Below are 21,871 nucleotides of genomic sequence, written 5' to 3' on the forward strand. Positions count from 1 at the left end.
CCGCGGCATGTGGGATCTTCCCGGACCGGGACATGAACCCGCGTCCCCTGCATCCGCAGGCGGTCTCTCAACCACTGCGCCACCAGGGAAGCCCCCAACCTACCTTTTTATGCTTCCTATTCTCCCTCCTCTTGCTGCTGCCCTCATTTGGACCCTCATTATCTCCACTCCATTGTAAATAACCACTTTATTACCCACTTCCTGTGCCTCTACTTCTCCTTCTCAGGATGGTATACTGAGAAACAAGGGAAAAAGACCCTGGTGGTGATGGAATATTTGTAACCAGGTAGGACAGAGGGATAAGCTGCCTTTTCCATACTGGCCATGGGGACAGGGCTATTTACAGTTCTTTCTCTTTACCACCAAGAAACTTACCAACAGATGCCAAGACCAGCCCGGGTGTGACACCTCAGAGGCACCTCACCAGCCTTGGTTTCCTGACTTCCAACATTGTGTGTGCCTCTCTGGGTCACTGGTAGGCCTCTTCTGCCCTCTTCCCCTAGTTCCCTGAGGAGTCTAGGGCAAAAAGTGTAGCATGAAGTGTGTGGGGAACGTGTAATCCCTTTGTCAGAAATAATTCTCTGACCTGTGGGTCATTCTCACCAAATGAGTCCCAAGAGGCATTAGGCGCCCAGATATTTGGCTTTGTGGAGAAGGCATCTCAAAGATGATGATCCTATTGTCTGAGTGGCCCACAGGGGCTTCCTGTAGATGCTCCCTGGCCCAGGTCTCTGGAGAACATTCAGAGTAATATTTATTTGTGTGCATGTTTTATAATTGCCTTTAAGAAACCAAAATTCCCTAATGCAAAACAAGGCTGTGACGTATTCACCTCAGCCTCTTTCTCTTCTCAGCACCTATCGTATCTGACACACAGGAATCAATCCATAATTATTGATTAATTCACAGATTGGCATTTGGCCAACAATAACTAATGTTTATCAAGTACTTGCTCTGTGCCACACACAGTTCAAAATACTTCACGTCTTAACTCGTAAAACTCATTATTTAACCCACAGAACAGCACTGCCACCCTCACTTTATTTTTATTATTTTTATTTTTTATTTTTCTGCTGTACGTGGGCCTCTCACTGTTGTGGCCTCTCCCGTTGCGGAGCACAGGCTCCGGACGTGCAGGCTCAGCGGCCATGGCTCACGGGCCCAGCCGCTCCGCGGCATGTGGGATCTTCCCGGACCGGGGCACGAACCCACGTCCCCTGCACCGGTAGGCGGACTCTCAACCACTGCGCCACCAGGGAAGTCCCATCCTCAATTTATAGCTGAAGAAAGTGAGGCTTGGAAAAGTTAAGGGAACTTACCTAGAAATATACAGGGAGTTAGTGGAAAAGCCAGGTTGAACCTAGGCAGTCTGGCTCTTGATTCCCAACTCTTAACCGTATCCAACACTGCTTTCTTGGTGAAACGTGGATCAAGATTATACACCAGTAGTTGGGAAGGTTGTTGGTGGTGGAAGTTGTGGTTGTGGAGGGGATGGTGGCTCATAAAGCCTCAGTTATCACGGGGACTTACCCCAGAAAAAGTAAACATGCAAACTGTATTCCTACAGCACCTTAGTTGAAGGTTGGCTGGTCCAGGTCACCTAATCTGGAAAGCAGAAGTCCAGGGTAGACATTCTTTTCAATATCAAAACCTGGGTCACTGGCCTGTGTTTCCCCACGATGCTTCTCATAATCACTGTGGAAGCAGGAGAAACTGAAATCAATTCCTAATGAAGTGTATCTATTTGTCTTCTTGCATTTTTTTCCCTGTGCATCTGGTTGCCATTTCATCTTCCCAGTTGGACTGGAAGTGCTCTTTTCTGCTTTGGGTCTTCATTGCTGTGTGCAGGCTTTCTCTAGTTTTGGCGAGCAGGGGCTACTCTTCATTGTGGTGCGCGGGCTTCTCATTGCGGTGGCTTCTCTTGTTGCGGAGCACAGGCTCTAGGTGCATGGGCTTCAGTAGTTGCGGCTCGTGGGCTCAGTAGTTGTGACACATGGGCTTAGTTCCTCTGCGGCATGTGGGATCTTCCCGGAACTGGCAGGTGGATTCTTAACCACTGCGCCACCAGGGAAGTCTGGACTGGAAGCTCTTTGAGGGTAGAGACATTACTTGAAGCTTCAGGTGGTTCCCCACAATGACTAACTCTAGGATGGAGACTCAATCCATATTGCTGATTGCTGATTAGATTAGAATTTGGTTAAGGTTGGAAACTAGAAGGGAAGATATGTTTAGCCAGACATTTCCAGGCTAGTGGTGTCTTCTCCTCCTAAGACAGAGGAAGTGGCTGTGGCGGGGATGAACACTTGAAGAGCTGTTGTGCATTATGTTGTGATGACTGTGGAAGCTACTCTGGTTCCAGGCCAAAAAAAGAGTCCTGACCTTCTCTGATATCAGAGATAACCCCATCAGCTAAATTCCCCTTGGAGTTCACATCCAAGCCTGATCTTTGCCAAAACTGGGGACTTGATAATGATCTCAGCTTGGTGAAGAAGGATCTAGTCCCCCACCCCCCCCACCCCCGCACTCTGGGAATAAGGAAACCCAAGTGGCCAAACATCTTTCTGGAAAATGATGACCCGTGTAGATTTAGGGGCAGGTTCAAGAGGAAACAGAAGATGTTGACTGCTCATTCCTGATGCTGAGGTGAAAGCATTCACAGACTTACCTGCAGGGAACACTGAGTCTGTTCCTATCATAGATGCCTTCTCCAGAACTTTTCACTTCCCCATTTTTCTCCAATGCCACTTGGCTTTCTCACCCACTTTACTTTTGAATCCAAATTTCTGATACTTTCTATTGTCTGCTTCCTCCCACCCGCTTAAATAACCAAGTCTCCTCCCTTCTTTGAGCTCCCTTGAAAACTTAGAAGTGTTTTTCAAAAATATTTATTTATTTGGCTGCACTGGGTCTTAGTTGTGGCACACAGGATCTTTAGTTGCAGCACTCGGGCTCTTTAGTTGTGGCATGCGGGATCTAGTTCCCTGACCAGGGGTCAAACCAAGACCCCCTGCATTGGGAGCACAGAGTCTTAACCGCTGGACCAGCTGGGAAGTCCCCGTAAGAGTAAAGTTTGAATGAAAATTAGACCAAGATGACCTCCATCTCTACTCACCTCAGTTGTAAGAATCAGAAATGCCCTGACATTTAAGATCCCCTCAGGATAACAAAAGCAGGGATGTGGCCGCCGATCTTCTGGTTCTGTAATCACTGAGGAAGGATGACGACTCTACTGCCTAATTATCTCATTATTCGTGCTGAAGGAAAGGAGGCTTTTAAAAATACACTAACTTGGGATCACTGGGAAGTTTTCTTTTTTTTTCTCCTAGGTAGTTTTGTGACTCACTCAGGATAGCTTTGTGGTTCATCAGACCCTTGAAAGTAAAGACCGAAAGGATTAAAGAAAACTAAACAAAACAGTACAGCCTTCATAAATCTATGACCGATCTATGACTTTTGGGAGACTTACTTATTTAAGCGTCACTGTTTACATTGAAAGGAAGAACTAGCACATGACTATAATGTACTTTGTCTCCTGGGAGGTAGTTAAGGCAGGCACCTATTGGGTTTTCTCCCCGAACTCCCTTCTCTGATGACTACTCTGCCCTATTCCGGAGGGGCAGAGTTGGGGCAGCCATATTTGTACGAGTGGGTCAGGGGTGAACCAATCAGGTTCAAGATGAGCCAATTGGTCCAAGGTGAGCCAATCAGGAGTTCCTTCCTACAACCTCGGGAATGAAATCCAGAGAGAGATTCAGTGCTCCTCCAGGTGGCTGTAAACTTGTGCGCTACTGGTAGCCACGTTCTCTGGTATGTGTTCTTGAGAGGCAGGAGCTGGTGTGGACAGAGAAATGATTCACACATTCAGAGGGAGGTGGGGAATGGAGAGAGAGGGAGAAGGAACGCTTCCTGGTTTCCCCACAGCTTTGTACTTCCTGGCTCCAGTTAATTTCTGCATTTCTGCCCTGAGCTTCTCTAAAATGCCCCTGTAGCTTTAGAACACATTTTCCACTGCTGGTTTGAATAGGTTTTTATAATTCACAGCCAAAGAATCCTAACTGATATGAGTAGTATTTTTCCTTGCAGGTATTTGATTTTAAAAATTCACATATTAGAGGCAAAATTTGAATTCACGCATACCACTAGTAATAGAGGAATTAACGGTAATATAAATTTAGAGCTGTAATGCTCTTAGAGGCTGTCATTTTATAGATGTGGAAACTGAGGCCCAGGAAGGCTAAATCCCTTGCCAAGGTCACCTCTGTGTCTGGCCCAGGACTTTAGACTCTTGACTCCTAGACCATGGCTCTTTCCCTCACACCCTCTAACTCTGAAATATTGAATCTACATTCATAACTTGTACACTTTAAAGAATAGACCATCTACTTCTGCATCTTCTTATTCCTGCTGTCTTGGATGAGAAGTTGAAACTCGAAGATGTTAAATGACTTCAAAAAGACTATACATTAACAGAAGTAGAACTAGAAGTTTATTCCCAGGCAGGAGGCTCCATCCAATAGGCCAGGCTTCTCCGTCCATGCATCCAGGTCACCACTGATCTGCTTAGGCTGGCAAATCCACCATGGCAGGGCTTTTAGGGTCATTCATCTACTCAACAAACATTTATTGAGTACTTACCATATTAAGGTGGGCACCATTGCACACCAGGAGATACAACGAGGGGTAAATTCAGTTGGTCAGCCTTGAGTGTAGGTGAGCTTCAAGAGCTTCACCTGGTATATGTATATTTGGGGCTGGGGGTGGGTCCGGTCAGTAGACGTGTGGGTTGTGTGGCGGTGAGATAAGATAATACTACTAGAGTTCAGGCGTGGTGGCTTTTGGACAGTGTCACCAGAATACAGCATGGTGCCCAAAGCATAGTGAGATGAGTGAGGGGAGGAATAACGACTCAGAGACACAAACAGCGAGCTATACTGCAGGGGTTCTGAGTAAAACACGCTCACCTCTCATGCTCATTTCCTGGTCTGCCTTTCCCTCAAGCTAGAATGTGCATTCCTGAGAGGGAAGTAGTTTCATTTGTTTATTTATTTTCTTCATTCCCAGCATACATCAGAGCGTGCTGGGCACCCAGTCAAGGGAGCTTTTAGTTATGTTAAGAGGTTAGGACGTAAGAGGAAAGTCATCCCAACAAGGCAATTTATCAATGAGTCTCGGCAAGGTGAGCTGGAACTTGGGTGGTGTCTGCCAGAAATCAACAGCTGGGTTTGACTCAGTCTAAGAAGTCTTTGCTTTGAGCCAGATATTACAATGCCCCTCCTTGTGAGACATGTATCTGTGATGGTGGAAATACAGGAACGTATCTGGGGGTGAGGACTGGAATTGAATCTTCTGGCCTGGGGAAGGGATATACATGCAAAAATGGTAAGATGGGAGGCAGGATGGTGGGTCTTCATGGGTCCAAAGTCCTCTGAAGTGAGGGTTTTTTTGACTCGCTATATTTTTGGTTAAGAAATGCCAGAGTGCCCCTGAGGTTGAAGGTACCATAATCTTGTCAACAGTAATGCCATATATTATCATGAGTGCCTATCTCTGTGTCAGGTTAAGCAGTGAGATTTCAAATTTATGTCTTCAGCAGGTTTCTCTATCGTTTTGATAGATCATTCATTTGTCCACTTATTCATTTATTTGATGTATCCATTTATCAGGTACCTATATCATGGTGGGGTAGGTCGGGGGTTACTCTGAGACAAATTCACATGGGATCTTGCCATTAATGACTTCTTCGCTCCGTGTGCAAAACTGTTAGGTTTTCTACCACCCTTGCCGTAATGATAACAAGTGGCCTTTGGAAATTGAAAGGCACCCTGGGCAGGTGCACTGAAAACTCAACGGCAGCAGGATTTAAACACCAATCAATTGGTCTGGACCACATTTCCAAGGCCACTGGGAGTCCCGAAAACCTCCGTATGATAAAGTAAGTTTCTCATTAATCTATTTTTATTTTATGGTACAGGAAATTGATTGAAGCTGTCAAAAAAAAAAATCACCATTGAGAACGTTTGCTCTGCAGAAGAATATTAGGGCAACTCAGAGAGGTCACCCCGGGAAAGTGGAGGAGGGTCCTTGTCACAGCCTGAAGGGTGGTGTCTCACCACTGATCTTCGGCAAGTTGTGCTGGAAAGGGCTGGTCAGAGTTCCAAAGCACAATATTATATTTCCAATTAAAACGCAAAAACCAACCTTTTTCATAAAACACATTGGCCTCAGCACTGGGAAGTGACTACAAAGCCTAGTGCTGATTGAGAAAAGCTGAAAGCAGACACTGTAATTGATAAAGGAGATAAGTCAACCTGTGTCCTTTAGAGAATAACGAGTTCCATTTTTCATCAAAAAGATCTCCTTGTGTTGAAGAAACATTCTTTCAATAAATCTACTTAATGGTTTCCCCCCAATGATATATAACATGGCAAGGGATGGCAGGCCACCCATCATTTGCATTGCTAATTCAACCCAAAGAAAACCCAAACGGTTCCCAGGAAGGGCTGCTAGCAAACTCTGGAAAGGGAAAATATCTAAAGACCTCCCCGGGCTCTTCAAGCAGGTGGATGGGTGGGATTCTGAATAAATATCCTCTCACTAAACTTGAGATCCGGTGCAAAGGTCCATCCCCTACCACCCCCACCCCCACCCCCGTGGCCGCTCTGGTGCGCTCAGCTCTGAGGGCGACTCCGTCAGATCGCTCCGGAGGCCAACGCCTCAGATACTGGGGTTGTGAGAACTGATCAGCCTTGTCTGTGCCCTGAGCTCATCCCTCTCCCACGACGGCCCTGACGGCCTTGGTGTTTTGGGGACCGTGGGCCGTGAGAGGTGGTCGGCATTTACGGCATTTGGGAAACCGAAGATGCGGTTTAAAGATCCTGCCTGAAGTGGCACTGCTGACTGAGGGCCGGAGCCTCAGGTGCTGAAGGCGCAGGGGGAGGAAAGGGCCTGCCCCCTTCCGAGGGGATGATTTAGGGCCCTCTGCGCGGGGTGCCGGGCAGCAGACTTATTGTTCAACCCGGCTGATCTTCGTGAACCCCAACTTTACAAATGGGCTGTGATGTCCACGAGGGCCCAGCTTTATGGAGCAAAACCTATTTCCTCCGAGGGCACCCGGCCCTGTCGATGCTGGCAGACTTCCCCACATGGGAGTCATTTAAAAACAACCCTAGAGTGGTTTCCTTCTGTTGCTGTTTGTTTATCGTCCGGTCGCGTGTGAGTCAGCCAGATCATGATTTGTGTTGGTTTTGCTCGTGAAATCTTACGGGAACAATGAGACGATGTTGGCTGGTCAGGAATCTGGTTCCGAGTCACCCGGGAGGCGGCCCTGCGGTTTCGCAGAGACGGCCAGTGGCACGAGAACCCGCTAGTGTCACCGCTGTGCAGGGTGACAGGGGCCGGGTGGGCAATGGCCTTTGAGATGGGTTACGCTGGGGTGATGTTTCAGAGAGGAGAACGAGGCAAGGAAAGAACAACACTGACCACACTTCACACAGACACCGACCACATTTTTACTGCATTGGCTCCACGCTGGATTCCAACATGCTGGTCCAGAGCGTGGCTGGCTACAAACTGGCAGGACCTCTACGGCTCCTCCCACAGCCACAGGCTTTCCCTTCCCCGCCATGAACGCTATTTCTCTTGATCCCACTCACTGCCCCAAGTGCAGAGGCAGTTATCAGAAAACACTTTGGATGCAAACAGTGAGTGGCTTACAACACACGGATGGGGTGGGTGCAATGTCCACTGTGAACGTGGAATCCACAGAAATGGCTGGAGAGGCAAGACGCCTCCTTAGTGGCTAATAGGATGATGGCATTCAAGACCCACAAGTGGTTTTTGTTTGCTTTTTGAATTCCTGGAGTCTATTGAAACTAATTGTTCCTAACATTATTTCATATTTGTAATCAAATGTCTGACCTGATTTCAACCATGTTTGTTGGCATACATCTTTGAGTGGTGTGCCTCGAAGTTATTCAGACTGATATAGGATGGAGATTACAAATATCTGCGTAAAAAGAGAAACTGTGTGACTCTATATGAAGACAACGACCGTCACATTCCACAGCACATCATTGGTTAATCTTTGAATCGTCAGGCATTATTTAAAATGAGAGAGAATATAAGTGAACACAAGCGCCACGACAAAACAATCGTAACAACAGAACCAAACCCAATTTCTCTATTAATCATTTAAGAATTGTACCTCTGTTTCTAACACTTTTCATTAATTGTTATTTTAAGCTCCAGTAGCAGGATCAGATTTCTGCTGCCTCTGGGCAAATGAGTTATGATCTGATATCAAGTTCCAAGGGAAATGCTCAAAGTTTTATTTTCCCCCAGTTGAATAAACAGTACTATGTCTATTATCTCTGGTGTTAGAATAGTGCTGTCTTCACATAAGACTCAGATCATGGCATTAGTCATTCATTTCCTTGAACACAGACACCCTCATGCGTGCTGACAGGTTTATAAGGATGCGGTGGCAGCCGTAGCTCTGGGAGCTGCTAGATGACCGACCTTGATTTCTTGCAGTCCTGAGCGATGGAGCCCGGGTGTGTCTGGTTATTGTCTGCTTTCTCTCCCAGATGCTGGGCTTGTCTGGAAGATTAATACATTAACAAGAGCTGAAGGTCCGGGGTTGCACATCTTCAGACATGTTTATTAGCAGATGGTACACAGGATTCAAAGGTCACCACAAAAGTGACATTTTAAAGTCAACAATATTTATGTTCAGATAGTCTACTGATGAGATCATGTGGAAATGGTTTTGATTAAATTAGCTTATAAATGGTTGCCAATCTATAGACAACTTAAAATGCCACGTCTGTTTACCAAATGTTTTTTTCTCACGCTCTCACCTTTTAAATATTAATGACCAAATGCTGTGTTTTTTGGCAGGGGGGCGGTTAAGATTATTTAACTGCAGGATTAGTATATTTGGTTTTGACTTCCTAGGTTATCCAATTTTTTTCATTCTAAAGATGTTATCTCCTGTGTGAGTTCTGAAATCTCACCTGCTATTATTTCTGCTTTGAAAGAATTTGAATTTCACTGTTGTAAATACAATGGCTTGCAATTTCTTTTTGGGTCTCTGGAGAGACTTTAAGTTCAGTCTCTCAGATCAAACCTTATGTTCAATATCATAAAAGAGGTATGAGCTGGATTTCAGAAATTCTTATTAAATCTGCGTTTTGGCCTCTGTAGCCCTCGGGAGCCACACTTTTCTGACAATGTGCGCTTGTGTTTCATACAACAGTGTGAAAAACAAAATGCAGCCAAGGGGAAGGAACCCTCCTCTCAGCTTCTTTTTTTTTTTTTTCCCCTCTCCGTTGTGCCTACTACCTAGCAGGAATGTGAATGAAAATATTTACCTCAGAAAATGGTTTAGTCAAGAGAACGCTCAACAGTCTGAAATGAGATTCACCTTTTGCAAGTCTTGCAAATCTCCGTGGTCAGCAAAACCCACAGAAGTATTTCCATCAAAGGCATTAAAATGCAGAAATAATGATCAATCAGTAGATTAAAACTTTCGCAGACATATTTACAGGAAACAAATATGACCATATAGACTGTCTCTCATTTATTTGCATTGAATTGTATTAGGAATAATATTGTAGGGTATAGATATTATTGTCTCGAGTTTTTCACCTTATTATTATGTCTATCTTATTTTTCATACAGTTACAAAATTACAAATGTAAGACTACAACAGAAGATGTACTCACTTTTCAAGAGAAGCTTTTTCAATATTCATTGCTCCTTCCATTGGATCCAGTCCTTGTTCAGAAAATTGTTTCAAGGCACTTAAAGCTGCCTAAAAACGAAAACAAACACACAGACAAGGAGATCCAGTTACTGACTTTCATGTAATAAATAGGTACGTAATGGTAAAAGAAAGCTTTGATATATAGTAAAGGCTATCATTTTCATTAGTCTAAATAAATGCTTTTCTGTATCATTTAACGAAACTACATTTAAGAGGCTGTATTATGATGGAGCAATGCGTATACTACGAAGGCTTTATTTTTGTGTGTCTGGGGGAAGAGGTGGAGAGAGGAGTCTCCATAAATCTCATGCCTTATCCATAATTTTGTAAAATCACAATGTTTTATCCGCAAATGTAGAAAACGCCTAGTAGAAGCCTGTCATCCTCTGATGATGAGTTTTGCATCATTTCTGCTCACATTACTCAAACTACACATTGTCTTCCTCCAGATGTGAGAACATCAGATTTTTTTCCAGCTTTCCAAAGTTAGCAGAAATGTATTGTTCAATTTTATAGACATGTAGCCTCAAGCAAGTCACAGAATGTGAGTCCAGAAATGGACCGAATACACCCTTGCATACCGAGGGGATGGTATGATGGTATCCTGTGAGGAGAGAGAAAATTTGCGCTCCGTGGGGCCCTGGGAAGGCAGGCCTGGCCGCCGCAGAGCCTCCTGGGGTGTGGATATGCCGGGGATGCGGGGTGCATGCGGATGCGTGGGATGCTGAAGGGTGTTGACAGGCTGGTGGAGCCTCGCTGAATAGCTGGGAGGCACCAAAAAATGTGATGCTGATAAGATCTGCATAAGTTGTTGACACTCTAGTGCGCGGTCCAAATTGTTATTTCTTTGAATAAGAATTTGGTTCTTCTTCCCCTCCCCAAACCCCACCACTTCTCAGGTCAATTAGAAGAGCTTTGTTGTGTCTGAGATAGGTGTGAGTGGCCAAAGTTGTTTGCATCTTGGAGATCCTGCTGGGTCACACTTTGGTCATCTGTATCTTCTCAACTGCCTCTGACAAACAGCTAACACTGCCAGTTGCTCAAACTTTTATCTGCCAGGGGCCCCTTTTGGGTAGCTGAGTGCATGATCTCTTCTACATCTCTTTATGTGAAATATATCTTTTTGGTTTTTCAGTTAATAGGCTTTATTTTTTTTGAGGGCAGTTTTAAGTTTGCAGAAAAAATGGAGCAGGGAGAGTTCCCATATACCCTCTCCCACTCCACCCTCTACACTGTTTCCCCTGTTATTAACATCCTGCATTCCTGAGGTACATTTGTTACAACCGATGAAATATCGATATATTATCATTAACTGAAGTCCAGAGTCTACAGCTCTTGTGTTGTACATTCTATGGATTTTGACAAATGTATAATGTCACGTGTCCACCATTACGGTATCATACGGAATAATTTTATTGCCCTAAAAATCCACTGTGCTTCAGCTGTTCACCCCTCCTCCCTTTCCCCCCAATCCCTGGCAACACCTAGTAATTTTTTTTTTTTAATCTCTATAGTTTTGTCTTTTTCGAAATTCATACAGCTGGAATCACACAGTATGTAGCACTTTCAGACTGGCTTCTTTCACTAAGCAATATGCATTTAAAGTTCCTCTCTCCTCTATGTCTTTTCATCTCATCTCTTTTTCACTGCTGAATATACTCCATTGTGTGGATGTACCACAGTTTCTTTATCCTTTTATACCTATTGAGGGACATCCTGGTTGCTTCCAGTTTTTGGCGATTATGAATAAAACTGCTATCAACATCTGTGTGCAGATTTTTGTGTAATATTTGTAATATTTTTCCTCTCTTCTCTCTCTGTCATTCTATCTTTTAAATCTCAACCCCTATATTCAACCAAAAAGGAAAAATATATCCTTTCCTTTTTTTTTTAGGCTACTTCTTCCTTTCAGATCTCTAAGCTGGTCTCCCCAGTTCAGACGTGCTCATTTGAATTCTCACTCACGCCTGCAGCCCCAGCCTGGGTGGGCAGGGGGAGGCCGTGCTTGGGCTCTCTGTTTCATCATTACCTCTTTGAACCCGGAGTCCTGTGGGGATGTCAGCGCCCTACCCCACTACCCCTGATCTTGGTACAGGCTCCTACTATACGGCAGCTGGTGTAGGCTGTAGTGGCAGGTAAGCGCTAACATTGGTTGCATAGGAGCAATGTGGCCATCTCACTGGGCACTGTTATTGGTTGAATATTCATATGTCGAAGTCCTAAACCCCCATACTCAGAATATGGCCTTATTTGGAAATAGGGTGACTGCTGATATAATTAAGATGAGGTCATGCTAGATTAGGGCGTGGCCTGATCCATTATGACCAATGTCCTTATAAAAAGGGGAAATTCAGAAACAGAAACCCACACAGGGAGAACACCATGTGAAGAAGGCGGCGGAGATTGGAGTGACGCAACAGACGTCAAGGAATGCCAAAGACTGCCAGCAAACCACGAGAAACTAGGAGAGAGGCATGGAACAGATTCCTCCCTCATAGCTCGCGGAAGGCACCAACCCTGCCAACACTTTGATCTTGGACTTCTAACTTCCAGAACTGTGAGGCAATAAATTCCTGCTGAATTTATTGTTGGTGGTCCTTTGTTATGGAGGCCCTAGCAAATGAACACAGGTACATCATCATTCCTCTTTAAGGATAGTAGAACCTCTTTCTCCTCTCTCTGATGTTTCCTTATATTATCTTTTGATTATAAAAATCGTTTTTCATTACAGAAAAATCATAATAGGTAGGCAAGCAAAAAGAATGTGAAAATATTCACAGTCTTACCCACCACTCACAACTTGGTGTACATCTTTCCATATCCTTTTCTATCCCCTCCCCATATGTACACTCTCTAACCTGGGTCATATCCTAACACTGTTTTAGAACCTGCTCTTGTCATGGAACATGAGCAGTTTTCCACCTCAACAGAAACATTTCAGCAGCATCATTTTGCAGGACTGCACAGTATCTCACTGACTTTATGTGCCTTTCTGTATTTAGCCAATCCCTAGTGTTGGACATGGAGGCCACACCCACTTTTTAAGCTGTTATTAACACTGCACTAAGCTTCTTAATGGTTAAAAATCTTTGAGTACGTTCTCAATAATTTCCTTGTGATAAATTCCTAGAAACTGAATTTCTGGGCCAAAGGGTGTGCACATTTGTAAAGATCTGATATAAACTTCCCCTGCCCTCAGGGGGGTTGTACCCAGCAGGACTCCGAGGAACATCTGCTTCTCTAGGTGCTTTTGTAATCACCTCTCAGAACCACTTTGTGGATCACTGGAGCGAACCCGTTTTGTCATTTTACAGCCCCACTTTATTTTTCATTTGTCCATCCCTACCATTTACCTCATTCCCTAGACTTGGCTTTGAGTGAAGTTTGGCTGCTTTCAAAAGTTAAATTCACCCTCAAAAGATGCAGATTTGGACAAGTTTCCGCCTAAAAGAAAGTAATTCGCAGAGATATTTGATTCTTATTAAATTCAATTAGATGACCTCTGAGGTCCTTTCAAGTCCTGAAACGCTGAGGGAGCTGGGCAGCCTTCCCGGGTGACTCTGCTGAGAATGGTCCCGTGGGTGTGCACATCCTTGTGGGCTCGTCATGTGAACCTGAGCTCTGCAGTCCCACCTTCTGTGTGCGTGCACGGAGGTAGGAGCCCGGCCTGCTCGCTACCAACCTGTTAAGACCAGTCCGAGGCGGACCTCTCCAGATAGCCCAGCTTCGTGGGGTGGGCGAATGAACAGAGAGTTCTTTGTATATGCAACAATTTTGAACAAATGAACAACTATTTTGTTCTGATCCGTTAATATGTGAATTATTGGTAGGAATGCTGATTTTTATCAATTTCTTCCCAAATGGATTATTATAGAGGGCTATTTCAGTGCCTTCTATAATAGTCTCTCTGCAATGTGGTTGGTACTGCTGAATGAGACTTTTGAGAGCTCCAGGGCTTCTTGGTCCTGTTTTATTCCCAATAAGGCCAAAACGGCAACCAAAACGAAATCGTTTTTTGAAAATCACTTATAGGCTAATTGTAGCCCAGTTCCACTAGCTGCTTTGGAAATACTTGTTGCCTGAATACCAGGAACCAAATGTCTTACTTCACCGAGTCCAGGACCCAGTGACACCTGTTCGCATCCACCCAAAAAGAGATGCACATATGAGATGAAGGCGAGGTCTCAGGGAGCAGGTTGGGTGTTTCAGCTCTTGCAAAATCTCCTGGATGATTTAATCAACGTGACAGGCAGGTCCCCAAGCACTGTCAAGATGATTGTCATTTGCTCCAAGAATGTCCTACCAGCTGGAATGGCGGAGCGCTCTTTCACTCGATGCCATGAAGGATTTTCAGAATTCTTGTGTGACTGCTTCCCTCCAAAGGTATGTTTAAAAGCTTCCAAATAACATTCCCTTAACTGTCTTCAGCCTTCATTACTATCTGATGAGATAATTCAGCCCACATCTTATTGATAACCCTGAATACAATCGCTTATAAATCTGAGAGGACTTCTTTCTACCTTATAAAAGGCAATGAAGACACTTTATCTTCTCTGTACTGCCATTTCATGAGCATCCCTCTGCCACAGCCATGAGACCGGGTCCCTTACCTGCGTGACCTCAGGTGTTACCACAGCCCTGCAAGGTAGGTCCTTCCCATGAGGAATTCAGCAACCTACTCGAGGTCACACGGCTAGTAAGTGGCAGAGCAGAGAGAGATGTGAACCCAGCCCACATCCTTGGTCACATCACTTTATTTCCTTCGAACATACAAACTGCTCACATTCAGCCTAGGCAACTTCAGCACAACTCCTTTCAATATCATTATTTCAAAACTACTCCTATAACCTCCTCTATACTCACTCTATTGATTATTTCCCATGATAATGAATTGAGATAAGCTCATGAAATGATCTCCATTTTCTAGAGAAGGGCTTTATTACCTTGTGGGCAATCACACAGTTTCCAGTCTCCAGCTTTTTTGGGGTCCCTGGGTTGACTTCTGAGACCTCATTTGGCACTCCTATAACACTCGCAGTTTGGTTAAAACTAAATTGCTATAGCAATTATTTCACCACTTAGAATGACCCAAAGGCCACAATTCCTTGCCTTCCCTCCCGTCGTTCTCAGAAGAGTTCATCTGTCACCTTCCTGTGGTGGCTGGGAGGAGGGAGAAACGAGGTGCAGTGTCTGCCTGGGATTGTGGGGTGGAGGCTATCCAGTGAGAGGAGGTGTTGGGACTGCAAAGGTGAAACGGAGAGACAAAGAGGGCTCGGCTGTGCTTTAGAGGGAGAGATAAGCCAAACGGTTCAGGAAAGTCGAGATGGGCAGGGACTGCCAACCAGGCACTGCTCTGACAGGTACTAATACAGCTCTGGCCCCACTGCTTCCTCCCAGCTCCTCATGAGCTCCATGAGGAATCGGGCTCTCCTTCCACTCCCAACCCCACTCATCACCCACTACTTCCCCTGAAAGGACACTTTAGCGAGTAAGAAAGCCCATGGAGTGAGATGGGTTTGCTTCGCCCTCTACAGCAAAACGCCCGCAACAATAGGATAATGCAGCAACCCCCAAAATAGCCACATAACACTTAGCATGACCCAAATATCGGTCTTTTCAAAGAACAACATACAACGGAGTAGCATTTCGAACAAAAACTAAAATTGAACAGTCCACAAAAATGTTTTACTGTGTTCGTCCAAATCTGTCCAGAAGATGGTAAACAAAATTCTTATGTTTAAACTACCTGAGCTGAATAAATTGTTACTTGCTAGAGGCCAGTTGCTTTACAAAACATTAAGAACATGTTATAAATATGTGATGTAATATTAAAGGACACTTTGGAGTGAGCGAAAAATCAAATAGCCTTCATTTGGGGAGACATAGTTGAAGTCCGATTAGAAGCAAGTTCATACACACACAAACACACACACACACACAGACACACACACACACACACACACACACACACACTGGAATATTACTCAGCCATAAAAAAGAATGGAATAATGCCATTTGCAGCAACGTGGATGGACCTAGAGATGATCATACTAAGTGAAGTAAGTCAGAAAGAGAAAGACAAATACCATATGATATCACTTATATGTGGAATCTAAAAAAAATGATACAAATGAATTTATTTACAAAACAGAAACAGACTCACAGACACAGGAAACAAATTTACGGTTACAAAAGGGGACAGTGTGTGGTGTTGGGGGGAGATGAATCAGGAGTCTGGGATTAACATAGACACACTACATAAAATAGGTAAATAACAAGGACCTACTGCATAGCCCAGGGAACTGTACTCAATAACCTATAATGGAAAAGAATCTGAAAAAGAATATATATATACATATATGTATGTATAACTGAATCACTTTGCTGTACACTTGAAACGAACATAACATTGTAAATTAACTATACTTAAATACGTTTTTAAAAAGAAGCAATTTCTACCTTGTCCATTACTGAGATGGTAAAGAGATAAAAGATGTTCAGCTCCTGCTGCCTGCAGGTCACCCTCTCAGCACGGACAATTTGCCATGTGATAAATGTAAACTAACCTTGGGGAGTCGTGGGGAGGAGGTAAATCTGGGTTCCTTAATGAACAACATCCTGAATGATGCTTAAACCCAAGTTGTATAACTTCCCACACACTGTGGATTCGAGAATTTCAAAGATACACTAACATAAGTACCCAGAACCCTCCATATGGCTTTGACCATAAACAAACAGACAACTATATGATTTCATTTCCAAGGTCAGAAAATGTTTTCCTAGCAAATCAAAACAAACTCACTCAGCATCCTTTTGTATGTTACCACAGTCTACCAACTGGAATCTTAAACTTTAGCTTTATGATAATTTATATGTTCCGGGACTTATTTTTTTTAAGGTGTATCCAGGGCAATAGACGTAGCTTTGTTTGAAAGGAGAAAAATTTTAAAGTGTTTTAAAGAAGTGGATGACATTTCCTTTTCTTATTCCTGTCTTTTCAGCTCAACACTTGTATCCATTTGTGTGTGTGTTTCCCTTAGAGGAGGGCATCTGCATAGATACATAGAAATATTTTTGTCGCCAAAAGATTTTACAACTGTTTTGGGAATAAAGCCCCACAGGTTCTAAAACAGATGTCGCTGCCTTTTCGTGTATCGCTTGTTTTGTGCGTAGTTATAGCAATGCCAGAAACATGATGCCAATAAGATACTTTCCATGCCTGTTTGTTGGTCTTGGTTCACACGTGTGTGTGTGTGTGTGTGTGTGTGTGTGTGTGTGTGTGTGTGTCCACAGGATGGGGGTGAGCCTTTCCAGCCATTTCTGTAATTTCTAACTTTTCTCTTGTCGATCAGCAAACTGTGTTGAAACCAGTGCCTGTTCTTCTTGCTTCCTTCTGCAGGGACTAAAGAGTTTGTAATGACAACACAGCAGTGTTAAGTCATTCTCTGAGAGACAACAATGGTTCATTAGCAAAATGTGAATTTTAACTCATCCCCTCATGACATGCAGTTCTTTTCGGAGTCTTTGAACAGGATGCCCAATGGATCCTTTTATTTCTTTTTTTTCCATTTCACACTTTTCCCACCGATTTCACATCCTGAATCCCAGGAACAGACAGGCTGTTCCCATTAAAGTCAATGGTAACCATACATGTCCGAATGTGGCCTTCATTTTGAAGTAAGCGCTCAAGGTTTGTTTTGTTTTGCCTTTTCCCCCTAAAGTGCTTGTTCATATGGAACTCTTCCTGGGAGCAGGTCTAACTGCTGGATTCATTTCAGAACACACGCATTGGACATATATGCAGCTCATTAAATCAGTCTCCTTTAATGAGAAAATGATAGGAAATGCAAACATCTTCATTTGCAGCTGAGGACTCCCCTCACTTCTCTTCCCAACAATCTTTGAGACCGACTCTCCGTGAAGTCATTTAAAAATGACTGGAAAGGGCTTCCCTGGTGGCGCAGTGGTTGGGAGTCCGCCTGCCGATGCAGGGGACACGGGTTCGTGCCCCGGTCCGGGAGGATCCCACGTGCCGTGGAGCGGCTGGGCCCGTGAGCCATGGCCGCTGAGCCTGCGTGTCCGGAGCCTGTGCTCCGCAGCGGGAAGGGCCGCAATGGTGAGAGGCCCGCGTACCGCAAAAAAATAAAAATAAAAATGACTGAAAAACCAGAAGGTCTTTTCTTCAGTAGGCTTGAAGTCTTATTGCCCAAAGAATGTGAATTTTAACGTTTCTAAGTTATCATTTTCTTACTTTGAATGGTCTATAACAAAATGCCAAGTCTCTCTTTATATAAAATAAAAGAAACCCAAAAGAGAAAATCGTATTTCTAAATTTTATCACATTATGATAGGAGCCTCAGTCTATTACTTTTCAGATGAATCAATGGTAAGACTTTAAAAATAAAATAAAAAGTTGAGTATACTGAGCTTTAATTAAACCGTTGGCTGCCCTGCTTTCTAACAATTTCATTATAGTCCGCACTTTCATGTATGCTTACACAATCCTCTTGGTTCAGGTAATTTCCACAAAATTGGTACCTTATAAAAAAGCTCTTACTGTTGGAACAAAGGGATGTCAGTTAAGGTGATGGGTACTCATTGTGTAAAAAAAAAAAAAAAAAAAAAAAGAGGTGTGGGTGGTCGGGAGGCTAAGGCGTGCCTTGGACAGTCTCCTAAGGCAAAGAATAGGAATCTTGGCTCCAGAATTTGGGGAATTAGTACAAAATTGGGCACTTAAACTATAGACTTAGCCATCACCTTTATTTCAGCAATGAGGCGCTTACTGTTGGGTAATCCATGTAGTTGCCAGCCTTGACAATAATACAGAGTTGGATTTGAAGCAGGATTAACTGTGCTAAGGCATGTTTTCAGTGTTTAGGACAAACTTGAGTAGCGACATCCATGCTGCCATGGCTTCCTCCAATCACGCTGTTCCTGTTTTACCAATAGCATTCCTTTTAAATGTGTGTGTTGTCTTTCATTTAATTATTTTTGCTTCAACAAAAACCCCCCTTGGTAACGGTGTCTACTGAAACATGGTGTTGGGCACAAAGGCAAGTGTCCGTCTCTCTCTGAACTTGGCAGGATAATCACCCACAAAAGTGTCCTACCCCCCAGAATCTGAATATGGCAAAAGTGATTTTGCAGATGGGACTGAGGTATGAACGTTGAGATGGAGAGGTTATCCTGGATGATGCATGTGGGTCCAATCTAACCTCATGACTCCTTAAAACCACAGAACCTCTCCTGGCTTTAGACGTGGCCGGGAAAACATGCTCAACAAAATGCAACGTTGTTAGTTTTGAAGATGGAGGAAGTCAAGGAAGGTGTGTGGCCTCTATAAGCTGGAAAAGGCAAGGAGACCAGTGCAGCCCTAGGGCCCCCAAAAGGAACTGCCGACACCTTGATTTCAGCTCAGTGAGACTCCTAGAGGAGGGCTGGGTTGCAGCTCTCCATGTGAGAAAAGGTTCTCCTTCCCCACAACTTGCCTCCAAAGAATACAGAGGATAGTTACTGTCCTTTCCAAACGTCAATCATGGGCTGAAACCAGCGCTCAAAGCTCAGCCTTCCTGGGGTCCTGTGAGGCTACAGAGAAAGTGCCTGGGAAACCCTCCCTGGGAGGACCCCACAAAGGGGGCTTTGCCTGAGACCCTCGAGATGGGGACATCCTGAAACAGAGGACCAGAGGGGAGCCTCCTCCGCCCAAGGAGGCCTGGCTCTACGGGGCAATCGTGGCCGAATTCTGCCTCGGCAGCCCTCCCCTCTGCTGCCCCGAAGGTTCATTTGGGATTTCTTGGTCCTTTGAGATTCTCCTCCGAAGAGAATGAGAAACATTCCCGCTGAGCATGGGCACACACTGCTCTGTCTCTTCAGGAATTTCATTTGGGTTTGAGTATGTGATTGATAAAAACTTACATTATAGTTGTTTCACAATTTTTACTGCCCTTAATGTATTCTTGGATTGCCTGGTGGGGAAGGATGGGTGGGAACAGAGAATGATGGTCAAACAATATAACGTATAAAGTTCTGTTTAATTCTGAACGTTTGGCTGTATTGCAATAGAGTCGTAGGTGGTAAAGGCAGGTGGCCTGCGGGCCTTGTTGATTCTCTCAATGGGTGAGGCACGCAGAAGTCTGACTTTCTCTTGGGGCATTTGGTGGCCATCCTAGTGGTCAGACTGCAGGAGGGAGGGGCCGGAATAGACCTTCACCTCCATCCCAAATGCCTCCTTAGCCTCCTACTGATACCTGAGTAAGGTCCAAGCATGCACAAAAGTACAAAGAATAGTACACTGGACCCTCACAGGCTTACCATTCAGATCAAGAATTGTCAGGATTTTACCAATCTTGTTTCATGTATCTTCATGTTTTTCCTGTAGTATTCCAAATCACATATCAGGTAAAGATACATGCCATCATCAGACCTAACAAAGTTAACAGTACATCCTTTCTATCATCTAAATACCCAGGTCATGTTAAAATTTCCCTGATGGTCCCAGTAGTGTCCATTAAAGTTGGTTTTCAAATCTATATCCCATCAGTTTACGAGTTGTATTTGATTGACCTTTTAAGATCTAGGAGTCCTGTGGCAGCAGAGTAATGCCTCTCAAAGATGTCTGAGCCCTAATCCCAGAGACCTGTGAATGTTACTTTATCAGGGACTTTGCAGATGGGATAAACTGAGGGTCTGGAGATGGGATGATTAGTCTGGATTTCCCGGTGAGTCCAATCTGATCCAATGAGTCCTCAAAATTAGAGAACCCCTCCCAGCATTGGTCAGAGAGAGACATGATGACGGAAGAGGGGTCAGGGGTCAGAGGCATGTGACGTTATTGGCTTTGAATGTGGAGGAAGGGGCCAGGAACCAAGGAATGCAGGAAGCTTACAGAAGCTGGAAAAGGCAAGGAAACATTCTCCCCCTGAGCCTCCAGAGAGGAGCACAGCCCTGCTGGCACCTGGATTTCAGCCCTGTGAGACCGTGGCTGACTTCTGATGACAGAACTGTCAGATAATAAACTTGTGTTGTTCTAAAGCACCATTTCTTTAACAGGGGGACTGAAGCCACACGGAGGTGTAAACTCTGACACCAGGTTCTTTCCCGAGAGAGACCAGGCTGGTGTCGGGCCCGAAAAGGAGGCCCGAGGGCCTGCCTGAGACGTCGGGGGAAAGGGGAGGCTGGGGGCCTGAGAAGTGGGACCGGCTGAGCTGCAGGCCTAATCAGGCCAGAACCGAAGAGCTCCCCACCCCTCTCAAAGTGGGCTTCACCCTAAGATCGAGGCACCTAAACCCTTCTAGGACCTCCCTCTGTCCTCGGGGGTCCAGGCACCTTCGCTCCTGCGCTGTGCCCGCCGCCTCCTTTCTGTTCCTTGACTGTGACAAGCTCGCCCCCATCTCAGGGACTCACGCTGGCCGGTACCTCAAGCCACCCCCTCCTCAAGACCAGCTGCTTGTCAGCCTTCAGATCTCAGGCCAGGGAGGCCTCCCTGACCGCTCCAAAAACTCACATAACTGTGTTCATTATCCTTATAACGCTTGCCACTGCCTGTGATTATTTCCTAGAGGGAGGGGTCTGGTCTGTCTGAGTCACGACTGGGTACCGTCCTTCATTCCACAAAGAGTCACTGGGAACCGGGCGCCGCACTGGGCACCAGGAAACTAAGCTCCGCGGACACACTCCCTGCCTGTTCGTGGCGTGCCTCCCAGCAGGAAGGAAAGCGTGCAGACCACGCCAGGCTAGCGGATGATGCTGTAGAGACAGCACATACAACGGCAGCTCGAGAAGGGCGCCCAGGGCTCCCCAGAGAAACCTGTGTCACAGAGAGGGCACATTTGGGGTGAGACTTAGGGTGAGAAAGCCTTCTTCATGGAGGCGAACAGGGAGAGTGGAGCGATGTTGGCAGGGGGAGCTGCTCTTGCCAAGGGGCTGGAGCTGGGAGGGAAGGAGGGGTTGGGGACACGATAGGGTTTCAAGCTGTGGTGTAGAAAAGGGAGGCGCCGCCTTCTGGGAAAGCCTGAACCAAGCCCAAGGGGCGGAAGCCACAGGCGGAGAGATCTGGTCTCAGAAGGGGCGGAAGCCACAGGCGGAGAGATCTTCCTCAGGAAGGAA

General features: G+C 45.0%; 1 protein-coding gene across 11 annotated transcripts in view; it reads right to left on the reverse strand.

Moving 5' to 3' along the window:
* Positions 1 to 7,484: 7,484 nt before the first annotated feature.
* STAU2 (staufen double-stranded RNA binding protein 2) overlaps positions 7,485 to 21,871 on the reverse strand; it is a 302,828-nt gene continuing 288,441 nt past the window's right edge. For all 11 annotated transcript variants that reach the window (XM_060286973.2, XM_060286971.2, XM_030859558.2 and 8 more), the window contains 2 exons: positions 9,726 to 9,814; positions 7,485 to 8,598 (listed from right to left, as the gene is read on the reverse strand). In XM_060286973.2, the coding sequence (XP_060142956.1) occupies positions 8,505 to 8,598; positions 9,726 to 9,814 (183 nt within the window). In that variant the 3' untranslated portion in view covers positions 7,485 to 8,504. The remainder of the gene's footprint in view (positions 8,599 to 9,725; positions 9,815 to 21,871) is intronic.

The sequence above is a fragment of the Globicephala melas genome, chromosome 17 (genome assembly GCF_963455315.2).
Source record: "Globicephala melas chromosome 17, mGloMel1.2, whole genome shotgun sequence".
In the NCBI taxonomy this organism is placed as follows: domain Eukaryota; kingdom Metazoa; phylum Chordata; class Mammalia; order Artiodactyla; family Delphinidae; genus Globicephala; species Globicephala melas.